Below are 12495 nucleotides of genomic sequence, written 5' to 3'. Positions count from 1 at the left end.
GTACTTTTATTTGATGTTCAAGGTGGCCCTGAAGTGCAAAATGGGACCAAAAAAGTACACGAATACAACAGAGAAAACTCAACAACAAAAGATTAAATATGAAAGAGAAAACAGAAAAGGGATTGGACGAATATGTACCTCTATCCAAGGCCACATCATCTAAAACCATTGACTATATAATAAATATATGATATGCTATGAGATATAATATAAAACGCAGTATTTACATAGTTTTAATTGTCTATCTGGGACTTAAGTCAAAATGTGTAATTGAAAACGCGTAAATGATGCTTTTATTTTGAAATGAAAAATGTCCAACCAGGAAATGTTTTCTTGTTGAGTGGGAACTTGATAGTCTGTTTTGGGTTTGTTTCACAAGCTGCTATGTACTTTTAGAAATCAAAAGAAATCCATATGCATTATATTCACTTTTAAGTAGAAATGGCTTCAGAACAACAGCCTCATTGGTCGGATATTTTAAAAAAGAGACTGGAAACCTCGAAAACAGGTCAGACCTGGTGTTTAACTGATGTTAACTGCACAGAGCAACGTTTGCTAACTTTTTTAGCTACCAAACGTTAGATGCTAACTCAATATAATCATCAGCATTTGATTTGTTTTAACTTCGTTGATTTTGTCTGTCACTGATGTTGTACAGATGATAGAAGCGACGAGGACAAGAAAGCAGAAGAAACTGAGCTGTTCACTAAATATTACACTGAGTGGAAAGGAAAAGGGGACGGGGACAAGTCCTACAAGAACATCCCACGGTTTTACTACAGGGTAACTACATACATGACTCACTTTATTCAGATGTACATTGTCCCCAGTGTCATTTATCATTTTCACTTCGTTTTCACCCTGTCTGCCCTTTGTAAGATCACTGTTTACATGACTGCTGTACTTATGGTCTGCCTCTGTCACATGATTTGTCACACATTTATCAACAAATAATCAACCACACCTTCTGTCAAACCATCATTATTTGTATTAGGCTGGCGTGTATTAACCACAGCATGCATCATACATAACATAAATGTGACATGTTACCGATTCACCTCTATCCATTATTTTAAAATTCATGTAGACACAGAATTAGCCTGTTTCTGAGTACAGAAGTATAGCAGTGTGTTTAATTCCACAAGACTCAATCTAAACAGGATTTTTGAGATCTTTATGAATTTGACAGGATTAAAAATTTGCCATTAGGACTTTTGTGCTGGCATTGATATCGATGTATTTGTGTTAATTTTTCCCAAAATGATCAGGCAGAGCTACTCAAGACAGTACTATAAAAAATAAGAACTAAGGATCTTGAACATTTTCAGACACCGTCACCCAATTCTTGTGTTTGCTGCTGGCTCCCGTGGTGATGACCCTTTGAATGTTACATACCAAGATTTTTTTCTGCATTTTTGGCATCATCTGAATGGCCAAAATATTAATTACCTACCAAAACACTGATCTAGGTCTGTGTTCATATGAAGATTATCATTGTGTTACTGTTAAGTGAGAGAAGAGTGAGAATCAAGGTCTGCTAACCGATGATGAATTTAGTGTGCCATTAAAATCACTCTGCTGATGACGGTGCTGATGCTGTTGTTCTGTAGCTACCAGCAGAGGATGAAATCTTGCTGCAGAAGCTGAGAGAAGAATCCAGGGCTGTCTTTTTGCAGAGAAAGAGCAGAGAGCTGCTGGATAATGAAGAACTCCAGGTGAAAATCACACACAGACATAAAATTGTCTGACACAATCATGAAAACTTTAAGCATGAGTTACTGGTGTAATCTTATTTTTTCCTCTTGACTTGTCTGTAGAACCTTTGGTTTCTGCTTGATAAGCATCAAGTTCCTCCTGTGAGCGGAGAGGAGGCCATGATCAGCTATGAAGCCTTCCTGCAAGTGAGCGAGAAGGCTGGGCCAAAGTGCAGGTGTGTAAAAGGAAGTAAAGGTTTACTGGCATATGCACAGTTTGGGTGAAATCCCCTGTTCTTGACCTCTTTATATCAGTGATGTATTTGTAATAAAAGGTCATGCTTGATCATGATTCTGGAAAAACCCCTCATAACTCTGACTTCATCTCCACTTGGCATCTGTTTGTCATGGCTGACAGTAAAACTGCTTATTCAGTCAAGCTATAAACAAATCTAATCTTACTGCACCTGGAGTGCTCTTCATGAACTTTTGAACGGGCACAAAAGTAGGTCAGGTTATGAGTGTATGAATGTTGGAATAAGCTTTTTATCTTTGCAAGGTTGTTAATAAAGGGTGAATAAAAAGGAAAAGAATCACTTTCAGTCACAATCACAAATGTCTAATGGTTTGTAAACTGTCTCACACAGAATTTCACAGAAAGTTGACAGTATTTTCCTGTTATGCCGTCTCTTTCCTTCAGTAAATTCTTCACAGCCAGAGTGTACGCCAAGCTGCTGCACAACGACCCTTATGGCAGGATCTCCATCATGCAGTTCTTTAACTACGTCATGAGAAAAGGTTGAGCCTTTTTTTCTATTGTTGAGTATTTTTTAAAGCATGCATCACCTTCTGATTTGAACAACTTTCGTAACTTTTAAATGTTAACATAAACTAATCTAGCTCCTGCTCTCGCTTACTGAAACTATTTGCAATTCACTAATTTTCATTTTTGCCCCTTTTGAATATCTCATCTTCATTCTCTCTGTACATCTAGTGTGGCTGCATCAGACACGGATTGGTCTAAGTCTGTATGACGTTGCAGGACAGGGCCACCTCAGAGAATCGGTGAGCACTTCAATCAGTAACCTCACTCTTAACCAGGTTCAAAACAATCTTTTCCCATTTCTGATATGAATTGTTTCATTTAGGATCTGGAGAACTACATCCTAGAGCTCATCCCCACTCTCCCTCAGCTGGATGGATTGGAGAAGTCGTTTTACTCTTTCTATGTCTGTACAGCTGTTCGCAAGTTCTTCTTCTTCCTCGACCCACTCCGAACAGGTGAGACTGAACCCTAATCATCGTGTACCCCCATCTCTTCAACTCAAAACGAGGCATGTTAATGAATACAGATAAAACTAATGAGTAAATAAGTTTTTATTAAACAAGGGGCACATGTGCTTTGTGAGGTTAGTCCAAAAATTCTAAACCTTTAAGTCAACAGGAGTTCTCATCACATTATGTTTGTATTTTCAATCCAGTGTTGATTGTTACTGAAATCCGTTCTATTTCTTCAGTATGTCCCTTTACTGACCTGAGCTTTTCACTATGACACTGCGGGCCTACATGTTTCAAAACACAACGCTTCAAAACCGCTGCAGCCCTGTCCTTGCTATGTTGCATTTCCTTTGATTTATTCTTACTTTTAATGATTTTACCTTTTTATCATCCCACAACTTCTCTTTCCTCATTTTGCTTTAGTTTGTATTTTCTGTCATTTAAATTAAATGAAACATGAATGATGGCCGCTGTTCTTTTTAATTTATTGGTATGAAAGAAATGTGAACAGGGAAGCCTGATCTTTGAATTGACTTTTCCCAACAAAAAACTGACTCAAACAAATATGACTGAATATCTGTTTACCAGAAGTTAAAAATCGAGTCCACTTCACCTACTTTCTAATATTTCATTTTAGTTAGATGCATAGTTTTCTTCTTTTCTAATGAAGCCAGACTGCAAATTAAAGCTTATTTTTTAAGGTCTTTTTGTTCTGTTCTTTTTAAGGAAAGATAAAAATCCAGGATATCCTTGCCTGCAGTTTCCTGGATGACTTATTGGAGGTATTTTTTCACTTGCATTTCTTACACCTCTCTGACATCATATTTACTCAGTTTCACAGTTAGTAAATACCCTGCAGGTGTATTTGTAAAATACTGTCAGATCATCCAACGGTTTAGAAAAGATGATACAGGAACAGCTGCACGTTTTCTTCAAATAGATGTCAGCCTTCTCGAGTTTAACTCTCTTTTCTTTGCTCTTTGTGCTTCCAGCTGAGAGATGAAGAGCTCTCCAAAGAGAGTCAGGAGTCTAACTGGTTTTCAGCACCCTCTGCTCTCAGAGTCTATGGTGAGAGATCAGAACATGTTTCTGTCTGTGCACGAACACACGTGTTTTCATCAGACATCTTTGTGACGTTTTTGTGAATCTATAGGTCAGTACCTCAACCTGGACAAAGATCACAACGGCATGCTGAGCAAAGAGGAGCTCTCACGCTACGGCACAGCTACGCTCACCTCCGTCTTCCTGGACAGAGTGTTTCAGGAGTGCCTGACGTATGATGGAGAAATGGTAAAATCCACTCACACTGTCTGCAGCAGACTGAAACTGTTTCTCTAGTCTGAGTTTTAATGTTTAATCAAACTCCTGAAGTTAATCTTCAGCAGCTTATGTAGAGTGTATCACTGACTGTGCACATCATTCTCCTCCTCTTCCTCAGGACTATAAGACATATTTAGACTTTGTGCTGGCGTTGGAGAACAGGAAGGAGCCGGCAGCGTTACAGTACATTTTTAAACTTCTGGACATGGAGAACCAGGGATACCTCAATGTCTTCTCCCTCAACTACTTCTTCAGGGTATCACTTTTACATTTCTCGCACAAACACACCACTTTACTCAAAGGATTGTGTGTGTCCCAAAGGTGCAGTGTGTTAGCCAGTCACTTTTTTTTTATCTACACCTAGCATCTATCCTAAGGCATGTTCTGACCAAAGTGAAGGAATTTTTACGGCACAAAAACGGTAGATTTAAATCTCTCATGTCTTGCGGGGAACCAGGAAAAGCACGAGGTCACAGTTTTCACCAATCTGAACGATATTTTGGGAACCTTTTAGTCTTTTTGATTGAAATAAAACAGCTCAATCCACTTGTTTTATGTAAACAGCACAAGTAGAAATACTCTTATAAAACCATAACATACACACAAACACATATGCTCACATGGTTTTTGAGCCACTATTTCATGGTACTGTGGTGTGTCCTGTTTTCTAGGCCATTCAGGAGCAGATGAAAATCCACGGTCAGGAGCCCGTCTCTTTCCAGGATGTCAAGGTACCGTGTAAAAACTTTGAATTTAACCATTGAATAGCTGCAGAAATCCTGTCCAAACATGATGATCTCCCTTTTTCTCCTCAGGATGAGATCTTTGACATGGTGAAGCCCAAAGACCCGTATAAGATCACCCTCCAGGACTTGGTGAACAGTTGCCAGGGCGATACTGTTACCAGCATCCTGATTGACCTCAACGGTTTCTGGACCTATGAGAACAGAGAAGTCCTGGTTGCCAACGATAACGACAGCAGCAACACAGCGGACCTGGAAGACAGTTGAAGAGAATTTTGAGACACTCCTGGCTGTGAAAGGTTAAAGTGAGCTGAGTTAACCTCCTGCTGACTCGTGTTCCTCTGGCGAAGCTGGAGAAAAGTGTTCACATTTAAATACCTCAAGAAGAGCAGAGGAAGAAATGATTGTTTTGAAGCTGTGTAGCCAGACCTGGTGCTTTGTGTAAATCTTAGGGTTGTTGTAAATTGTTCCTGTAAAAAACTCGTAAACTACAACTTTGCCATTGACCTTTTACATTTAATATGATCTTTTCTCACTGTTTGTAAATATATCTCTTTTCCATTCCTGTCTGATTAACAGATGCTGAAATTTGATTAATTGATGACTGAAATAAAACCTTTCAAACCATTAAAAGATTCTTCTTTTTAACAGTAGATTATTCAGGATTTTGTGAACTTTTTGTGTCCCTTTAACACACTTGTAGTGGCCGTTTGTCCACAAAAAAAGCAACGAAAAGTTTCAAACAAACTCTTTCATAAAAAGACTCAAAAGGCCACTCTTGCACCGTGGGTTGTGGTGTACACGGATGGGAAAAAACGCAAGGTCCGAACGAATGTCCAGTTTTACAAAAACATGGTTTATTTGACCAGAAATCAAGCAAACACAGAACAAAGGAAAAATCTCTGTGTCTCTCTCGCTCTGGTAAAAAATCATTTGCCCACCCAGGTGCATGCTGGTCCCTACAGTGCGCCTACTTATATAACCTATAGTACCACCGTGCCCAACTTAAACAAATAACAAACAAAACACCCAAACTAAAGGAATGATAAACTACTGGAATTCTAACAAAAAATGTAATCATAATTAAATCAAAATTAATTGATTTAAAAATCGTAAAAATCTAAACACTAAACTAAATTCTAAACAAAACAAAGAAAAAACACTAAATAGCTCATACAACACTGTTTAGACCTTTTTATACATTTAACATGAATGATTCCCCTGGCACGTTTTATGAGGTAAAAGCTCTGAACACCACCTGTCAACAGACACACTTCCTATAATATAGTGGCATAGTTATTTAAGAGAGGAGGCAAAAGTAACCTGAAACTGAGTTTACACAGGAAATGAAGCCCCTTATTTGTCATTCAGACAGCCTTGGAACCTCCTGCTGCTCTGTCAGGATAAGTTAATTGAGTTATTCAGTTTACTGAGTCTATTGTTGGGACGTTTTAGGGTAGGGATCTCAAACTCGTGCCATGGAGGACCAAGAGGCTGCAGGTTTTCTTTCTAATCAAAAACTCCACCAGCTGATTTCACTGATTTGCAGGGACTAATCAGTGAAATCAGCTGGTGGAGTTTTTGGTTCAAAGAAAACCTGTAGCCTTTTGGCCCTCCATGGCACGAGTTTGACATCCATGTTTTAGGGGATTTCCATCTCTTAAAGCAGAGTGTCCGCAGGGTCTTAAAAAGTATTAAAAATTGATAAATCAATCATGGGAAAATTAAGGCCCTCAAAAAGTATGAAAAAGTCTTAATTATGATTTTATGAGGTATTAAATTTTATTGGTGTTCAAGCTTTGACTCCAAAAGTATCCATAAATATTTCTTTACCTCCTTGCAACTGTCCCCTGTTTGGGCCATCAAGCATTCGGCCAGTGAAGTTGTAAGTTCTTGGAGCTTGGCAAAATGGACATGCAAGATTTCACACAATGAACCATGCAAGTCCATCTAAATTGCCACTGAGCGACCTGCTTACTTGTCATCGATGATGTGCCGATGGGGGACACAAGAAGCTGATGGAGTCTCAGGCACATTTCCTAAATTTTGATAATGATGATATAAGTTCTATATAAGGATGGCATCTTTCACAGCTTCACAGATCTATCAGGTGAATTGAATCTCCCATCATCCCATCTATTTCTCTACTTTCAAATTAGACACTGCAGTAATGCCTTGTTTCCAGCTTTTCCTTCACTACCATCAGGTCAACAGTGGGAGGAGCTTCTAAGCCAATTCCCATTTCAGAAGTCACTCATCTCTAAGGTTTATAATAAAATCCTTTCCTTTGATTGCTCTCCACTTACAAAAGTCAAGGCTGCTTGGGAACAAGAATTGGGTCTACTCTTTGATAATTATTAGTGGGACAATGCACTTTAAAAAATGTATACTCGCTCAACCTGTGCTCGTCTCACACTAATACAGTTTAAAGTAATCTACAGAGTCCACTATTCCAAATCTAGACTTTCACAAATCTACCCCAACATCACTGACAGCTGTGACAGATGCCACCTCTCACCTTGTAACTTAACCCACATGTTTTTCTCCTGTCCCCTGCTCTCTCCTTTCTGGCAGAATTATTTCAATATCATGTCAAAAATTCTCTCAACTACAATAAAAGTCTCCCCTCATGTCGCCATTTTCGTCCTCCCAGAAGACTGCGACCGATTTAATTCCTCTCAGATAGATATTCTGGCTTTCACTTCTTTGTTTGCAAGATGTCATCTTCTTTTTCTCTGGAAGTCAACTAAAGCACCCTCTGTTGCACAGTGGCTCAGAGACATCATGTCTTTTCTTAAACTCGAGAAGATCAGATATTCACCAAAAGGCTGTTCTGACAAATTCTGTAAGAAGTGGCTTCCTTTTCTCAGCTTCTTTCACTCTCTTCAAGCTTTACCTACTGAGTAATGGACCCCTCCACTCCACCTTTTTTTCTTTTCTTTTTTTCTCCTCTCTTCTTTTTCTTTCCTCCTTTATTTTCATTATTTTATTTTGTTCATTTACTCTTTTTTTCTCTCTTTTTTTAATTTGTCCACTTTGTTTTATTCAATTTATTTTTGGATTTGCACTAAATTAAAAAACATCCCAGGGGGCAAGCTGTATCTCTTATAGCACACTATTGTATGATATTTATATACTTTTACTTCTGTATCTGTTTCTATTTCTGTTAAAGATATCAGGTGTTGCTCAATCTATTCATTCCATCTTGTGCTCTACCATTTGTCTCTGTATTTTTTTTCTGTTCTGTATTGCCTCCTAATAAAAATATTGAAAAAAAAAAAGATATAAGTTTTTGTTTTTTCAGCTAGTTGACCTTGAATAATTGCTGCTACTTGTATGGGAACAAAAATAGGAGTGTCAATAAACCTGCCAGTAGTTTAATATTTTCTTTCAAGCTTTATTCCTTCACAGCTTACTTCATCCTCAAAATTGAGATGAGGTCTAAAACTTTTTGAAAGTTTTTTTAAAAAGTCTTGAAAAGGTATACCATGTAAATATGTACTAATTTATCAGCACTTCATACTTTCTCTGTTGTTTTAGATTTTAGTTTAACATAAAATTAAAAAAAACAAAAAAACAATATGACACATTTTAAAACAAAATGGTTCATAGTCTGTATGTTTTTTGTGCTAACTCATTTCTAACAGTGACCAACCTTTCTGGGAGGTAAAAACAGGCTTTTAATTGATTCAGTGTTAAAATATGATGGATAAGAAGGTTAAATATAAACAATAATACAAGCAATGAGTCAAGTTTTACAAGTATGAAGGTTTATTAAAGCATATAAATATTTATAAACATCTGCAATTTCAGATTTTTTAAAATAACCTGTATATTTGCATTTGTTGGCTTTTTACACATAGAACATGAACCTCCTTCATTTACAGGTAATGTTAAAGACATTAACCCACCACATGGCATATCTCATTGTCTTAAAGGTAAAGATTGAACTTCCAGCAGGCCTGTTAGGACACTGCAGTGTCACACCAGAGGGTAAAAGCAATCAGTAAGAGACTTCAGGGAGCATCGTCTACATAGTACAGAAACCAAACATTTCCTAAAGGACACTTAAAGAATGAACCCACACTCTGACATGAAGGCAGTAGCACTGTAAATAGACAGCTAGTCATGCCAGTATATCCCAGTACTGCCCCTGTGGATTCACAAAGACAACAGTTTAATATTAGTATTATAATATTAATATTATTGTATTAATTCACCTATGGTAAATGGTAAATACTATGCTCATCCTGGTTTCTACTGCAGCATTTGGTGTAAAATTATTTCCACTTTATGTTCAGTGTCCTGGATTGGTCCATGGTAACAAAACATATTAACTGTGCTGTATCTTGGAGCATTACAGTTGTTTTCTGCATCACAGAGTAAAGTTAATGAACAGAAAAAAGTTGCAGGATTGACTTCTAAGCACTTTTCTAAGAGCAGGGAAATAATTTCACCTTTTCTGATGACTGCTGGATTGAAGAATACATGTTCCCATGTTTCAAACAGAAACCAGCTGGGTGGATGCAAACAAAACACAGACTATGACTAGAAATGTTCAGTACCAGGCCTTAACTTCTCAGGGTATGCCAGCCTTATAAAACGCCTGACTTGCATAGATATAACATCATGTCAGTGTTTGGAATATGAGACTGTTCTTCCTTTCTATGGCATGAGGTAAATTCCCTTTCTCCTGTTTTTTTTGGCTTAGTGCTGATTTCCATCAACCATTAAGTAACCTAAAAACTGAGGTTGGTGTCTGTTCCTCATTAATGTAGGAAAAGAGCACTTGTTTCTCTTTCTTTACAGATGTCAGTTTAACAGGAAATGAACCCCTGTTCAAGCTTAATAAAAATATAGTTAACAGGCATGTCTTAGTCTTGCATATGATTTTACACTATACACAAATCAACACTTACAGGAAAAGCCAGTGCAGCCATTTCAACAGCCCTTTTATTTCCCTGTGCTTTGTGCTTTGAACTGTTTCTTTTTAAATAAGAACATAGAAAAATAACCGGATTATTTACTTAACAGCCAGGTAAATCGTGGTTTTTGGGAACTGATAGAAATGTTGGATTGTTAGTGTTACATGTGCGTCAGTTTTCAGGAGGGGAGGGGAGAAGGGACTCTGTTTGTGTCTGCAGTGTTAGGAGGTTCAGGTTCCAGCTCAAAGCTAATGTTTACAAAAGAAGCTCTGGATGCTTCGGGCTGCTCCACAGTCGCAGGACCAGGATCATCCTGCTCACCGCTATGCTGATCTGCAAACCGCTGCTCGGCCAGCTCAGATAGACGGTTCTCCTCCTCTTCCTCCTCTTCCTGCAGAAAAACACAAACAAAAGTCTCAAAGTGGATCACTGCTTTGATCGACTGTGACTGAGATGCACAGACAGCTTTGAAGGTGTGACTCCAGCCATGTTTACATATGAAATGAATACATGACACTAAAGGATGTGTGTGCTCCTGTAACCTACCTCCTTCTTTATGCGGTAGTACTCATCAATCGCATACTGATATTTAGGAGTTGTGATGCCAAACAAAGAGGCCAGTTTCTCTCCCATGTAGTCACACACTACAGGAACACACAAGATTAATTCTGATACATTACTATCACTCTACATTCAACGGTAATGTGTTCAATTTGAGAAATGCCAAACTTTCAAAATAAGCAGGAAAAGTGTTTTTTAAAACCTGATATTGTGGAAGTGCCCATTCTCCACATCTGGAACCATAGGTATGGACCCCAGGTCATTTTGGACTGAAATTCAGAAAAACATGAAAAGAGAGCCATTACTATCTGAAGCATTACTGCTGACAATGTAATAAAAAACATCTATTTAACTCTTAATTTCACAAAACCTTTTCATGCATCATGCATTTCTGATTACAGCAGAAGAGCAGAGTTGAATGTATGTTTAAAAGCTTGTTTGAAAGTTCACATCTTCTGGTTTCGGAGTTAAAAACATCAGAATAGGAGGAAAATCGGTCTCTCTTTTCCTTTTTTTTAAACACGCATTCCTACATTCTGGGTCTGATAAATGATTTATCCTTAAATAACCAGCTTGAGGAGCATTGCAGTAAAAAAAGACAACAAATCAAGAAATTTAACCTATACAGACTGGAAAAAAATGACAGAGATCAGCAAAATAGTTAAAACAGGCATCAGCAAAGTGACTGTTTGATCTCAGCATACCGTATCTACAGTTATGACTTCTGTCTTCAAAGGTTCTTCTTCTTCTTCATCAGTACTGAACTCCTCCATCGTCTCTCCACTGGCAAAGTAGATGGTTCTGCGGGGAACTTTTAACCTCCCCTGCCTTTCAGTACAGTCACCCATCTCCACTGTGTCAAACTCCATCATCTGTCCTGGACTCTGAAAACAAGTAAACAGCACACAACACACTTAACATGAACTTTTAATCACTAAATGCGCTAATGAAGTTCAAATGATGTTCTATTTAACTCCATGTTCAGAATAAACCATATAATGGTAATTTCCCAGTTGGATTTTTCTTCTTTGGCAGATACAGTGGTGACCAATTGTTTGAAAACTTGACAGATCTGAAAATACTTTACTTTTGTTGCCCCCCAAACATGGTTTCATTCCATAGTGTTCATCCAACGCCTTCTGTGTGCTAAATTTTCTAACCATTTTGGTCACCACTATATCTGCACAACTTAATCCCTTGTAGATATTACTGTATTTAATAAAGTTCATCTTGTAATATGAAGTGTTTCTGTACTGTGCATAGCATTTTCTTTAATCTTATTTTATTTATTTGTGCTTGCAATCTGTTTAAGAGCAGCTGTACCCAACCTCCTCTTCCACTGATGAATACTGTAAATCTGAAGTCCACTCCCACACATATTGTACAGAATGTCACAACAGACAAAGAGCATTAAAAACTTCTTAACAAAGTTTTATCTTTTAATTTTGAAATTTGGTTTTATTAATAGTTCATCGCTGGCTGTAACTAAGCAGGTTGGATGATCAGTAAAACTAGAACTCCACTGGTCAACCATCATCTGTGTACAGCCAGCGCGTTTATTAGCTTTAGCTACTTTTTGTTTGTTGACTGTTAGCTCTCTGCTAAGGAAGTAGTTTGGATATTATCTTTAGAGACTTTCTTTATTCTTTCCAACGAAGAAGTTCCGAAAGTGGTAAAAAGCAAACATACCTTGTCAGTTTCCATAGTTTGCCCCAGGGAAACGTTTGCATTTGTTAAGTACAACGGCAAATCTGCCATCGTAAGCAGCCAATCCACTTCACTAGGATCCGGTTGTGGTAGTCCCGGGAACGTCACTTCCTATCATCTCCTTTCAGAATAAAGTGTCTTGTTGAAAGGCAGAAAGTGACATCAATTTTCAAAAAATCCATGAAGAAAATTTTAAAACATGCAGTTTTTGTGTAAATTTAATTTGCCCTGAGACCAAATCTCAAAATACTAGTGGGAAATAATCTT

General features: G+C 37.8%; 2 protein-coding genes across 2 annotated transcripts; one reads left to right on the top strand and one right to left on the bottom strand.

The window, feature by feature from the left end:
• Positions 1–327: 327 nt before the first annotated feature.
• On the top strand, positions 328–5655 carry ppp2r3c (protein phosphatase 2, regulatory subunit B'', gamma). The gene is made up of 13 exons (XM_074692120.1): positions 328–508; positions 659–783; positions 1611–1715; positions 1818–1930; positions 2395–2492; positions 2689–2759; positions 2843–2975; positions 3699–3754; positions 3965–4040; positions 4126–4262; positions 4411–4548; positions 4964–5023; positions 5108–5655. The coding sequence occupies exons 1-13, from the start codon at positions 442–444 to the stop codon at positions 5300–5302; spliced, it is 1374 nt and encodes a 457-aa protein (XP_074548221.1). The 5' UTR covers positions 328–441; the 3' UTR covers positions 5303–5655.
• Positions 5656–8845: 3190 nt separating this feature from the next.
• On the bottom strand, positions 8846–12327 carry fam177a1 (family with sequence similarity 177 member A1). The gene is made up of 5 exons (XM_074692100.1): positions 12211–12327; positions 11226–11405; positions 10724–10790; positions 10507–10604; positions 8846–10351 (listed from the first exon to the last, which is right to left on the bottom strand). Exons 1-5 carry the CDS (start codon positions 12277–12279, stop codon positions 10139–10141), a joined length of 627 nt encoding a protein of 208 aa, XP_074548201.1. The 5' UTR covers positions 12280–12327; the 3' UTR covers positions 8846–10138.
• Between the last annotated feature and the right edge of the window lie 168 nt (positions 12328–12495).

Source organism: Halichoeres trimaculatus, unplaced genomic scaffold, assembly GCF_033239565.1.
Source record: "Halichoeres trimaculatus isolate MK-OKI-2021-1 unplaced genomic scaffold, fHalTri1.1 fHalTri1_scaffold_17, whole genome shotgun sequence".
Classification (NCBI taxonomy): Eukaryota; Metazoa; Chordata; class Actinopteri; order Labriformes; family Labridae; genus Halichoeres; species Halichoeres trimaculatus.
Note: the sequence above shows the minus strand (reverse complement) of the source record. Positions and strands in the feature narration are given on the sequence as shown.

Coding starts and splice junctions, on each gene's coding strand:
- ppp2r3c (XM_074692120.1), top strand. CDS start 442: ATGGCTTCAGAACAACAGCCTCATTGGTCGGATATTTTAAAAAAGAGA. Junction 1,931..2,394: donor AAGGCTGGGCCAAAGTGCAG/GTGTGTAAAAGG, acceptor TCTTTCCTTCAG/TAAATTCTTCACAGCCAGAG. Junction 5,024..5,107: donor TCTCTTTCCAGGATGTCAAG/GTACCGTGTAAA, acceptor TTTTCTCCTCAG/GATGAGATCTTTGACATGGT.
- fam177a1 (XM_074692100.1), bottom strand. CDS start 12,279: ATGGCAGATTTGCCGTTGTACTTAACAAATGCAAACGTTTCCCTGGGG. Junction 11,406..12,210: donor AAACTATGGAAACTGACAAG/GTATGTTTGCTT, acceptor ACTTGTTTTCAG/AGTCCAGGACAGATGATGGA. Junction 10,352..10,506: donor ACTACCGCATAAAGAAGGAG/GTAGGTTACAGG, acceptor GTTTTTCTGCAG/GAAGAGGAGGAAGAGGAGGA.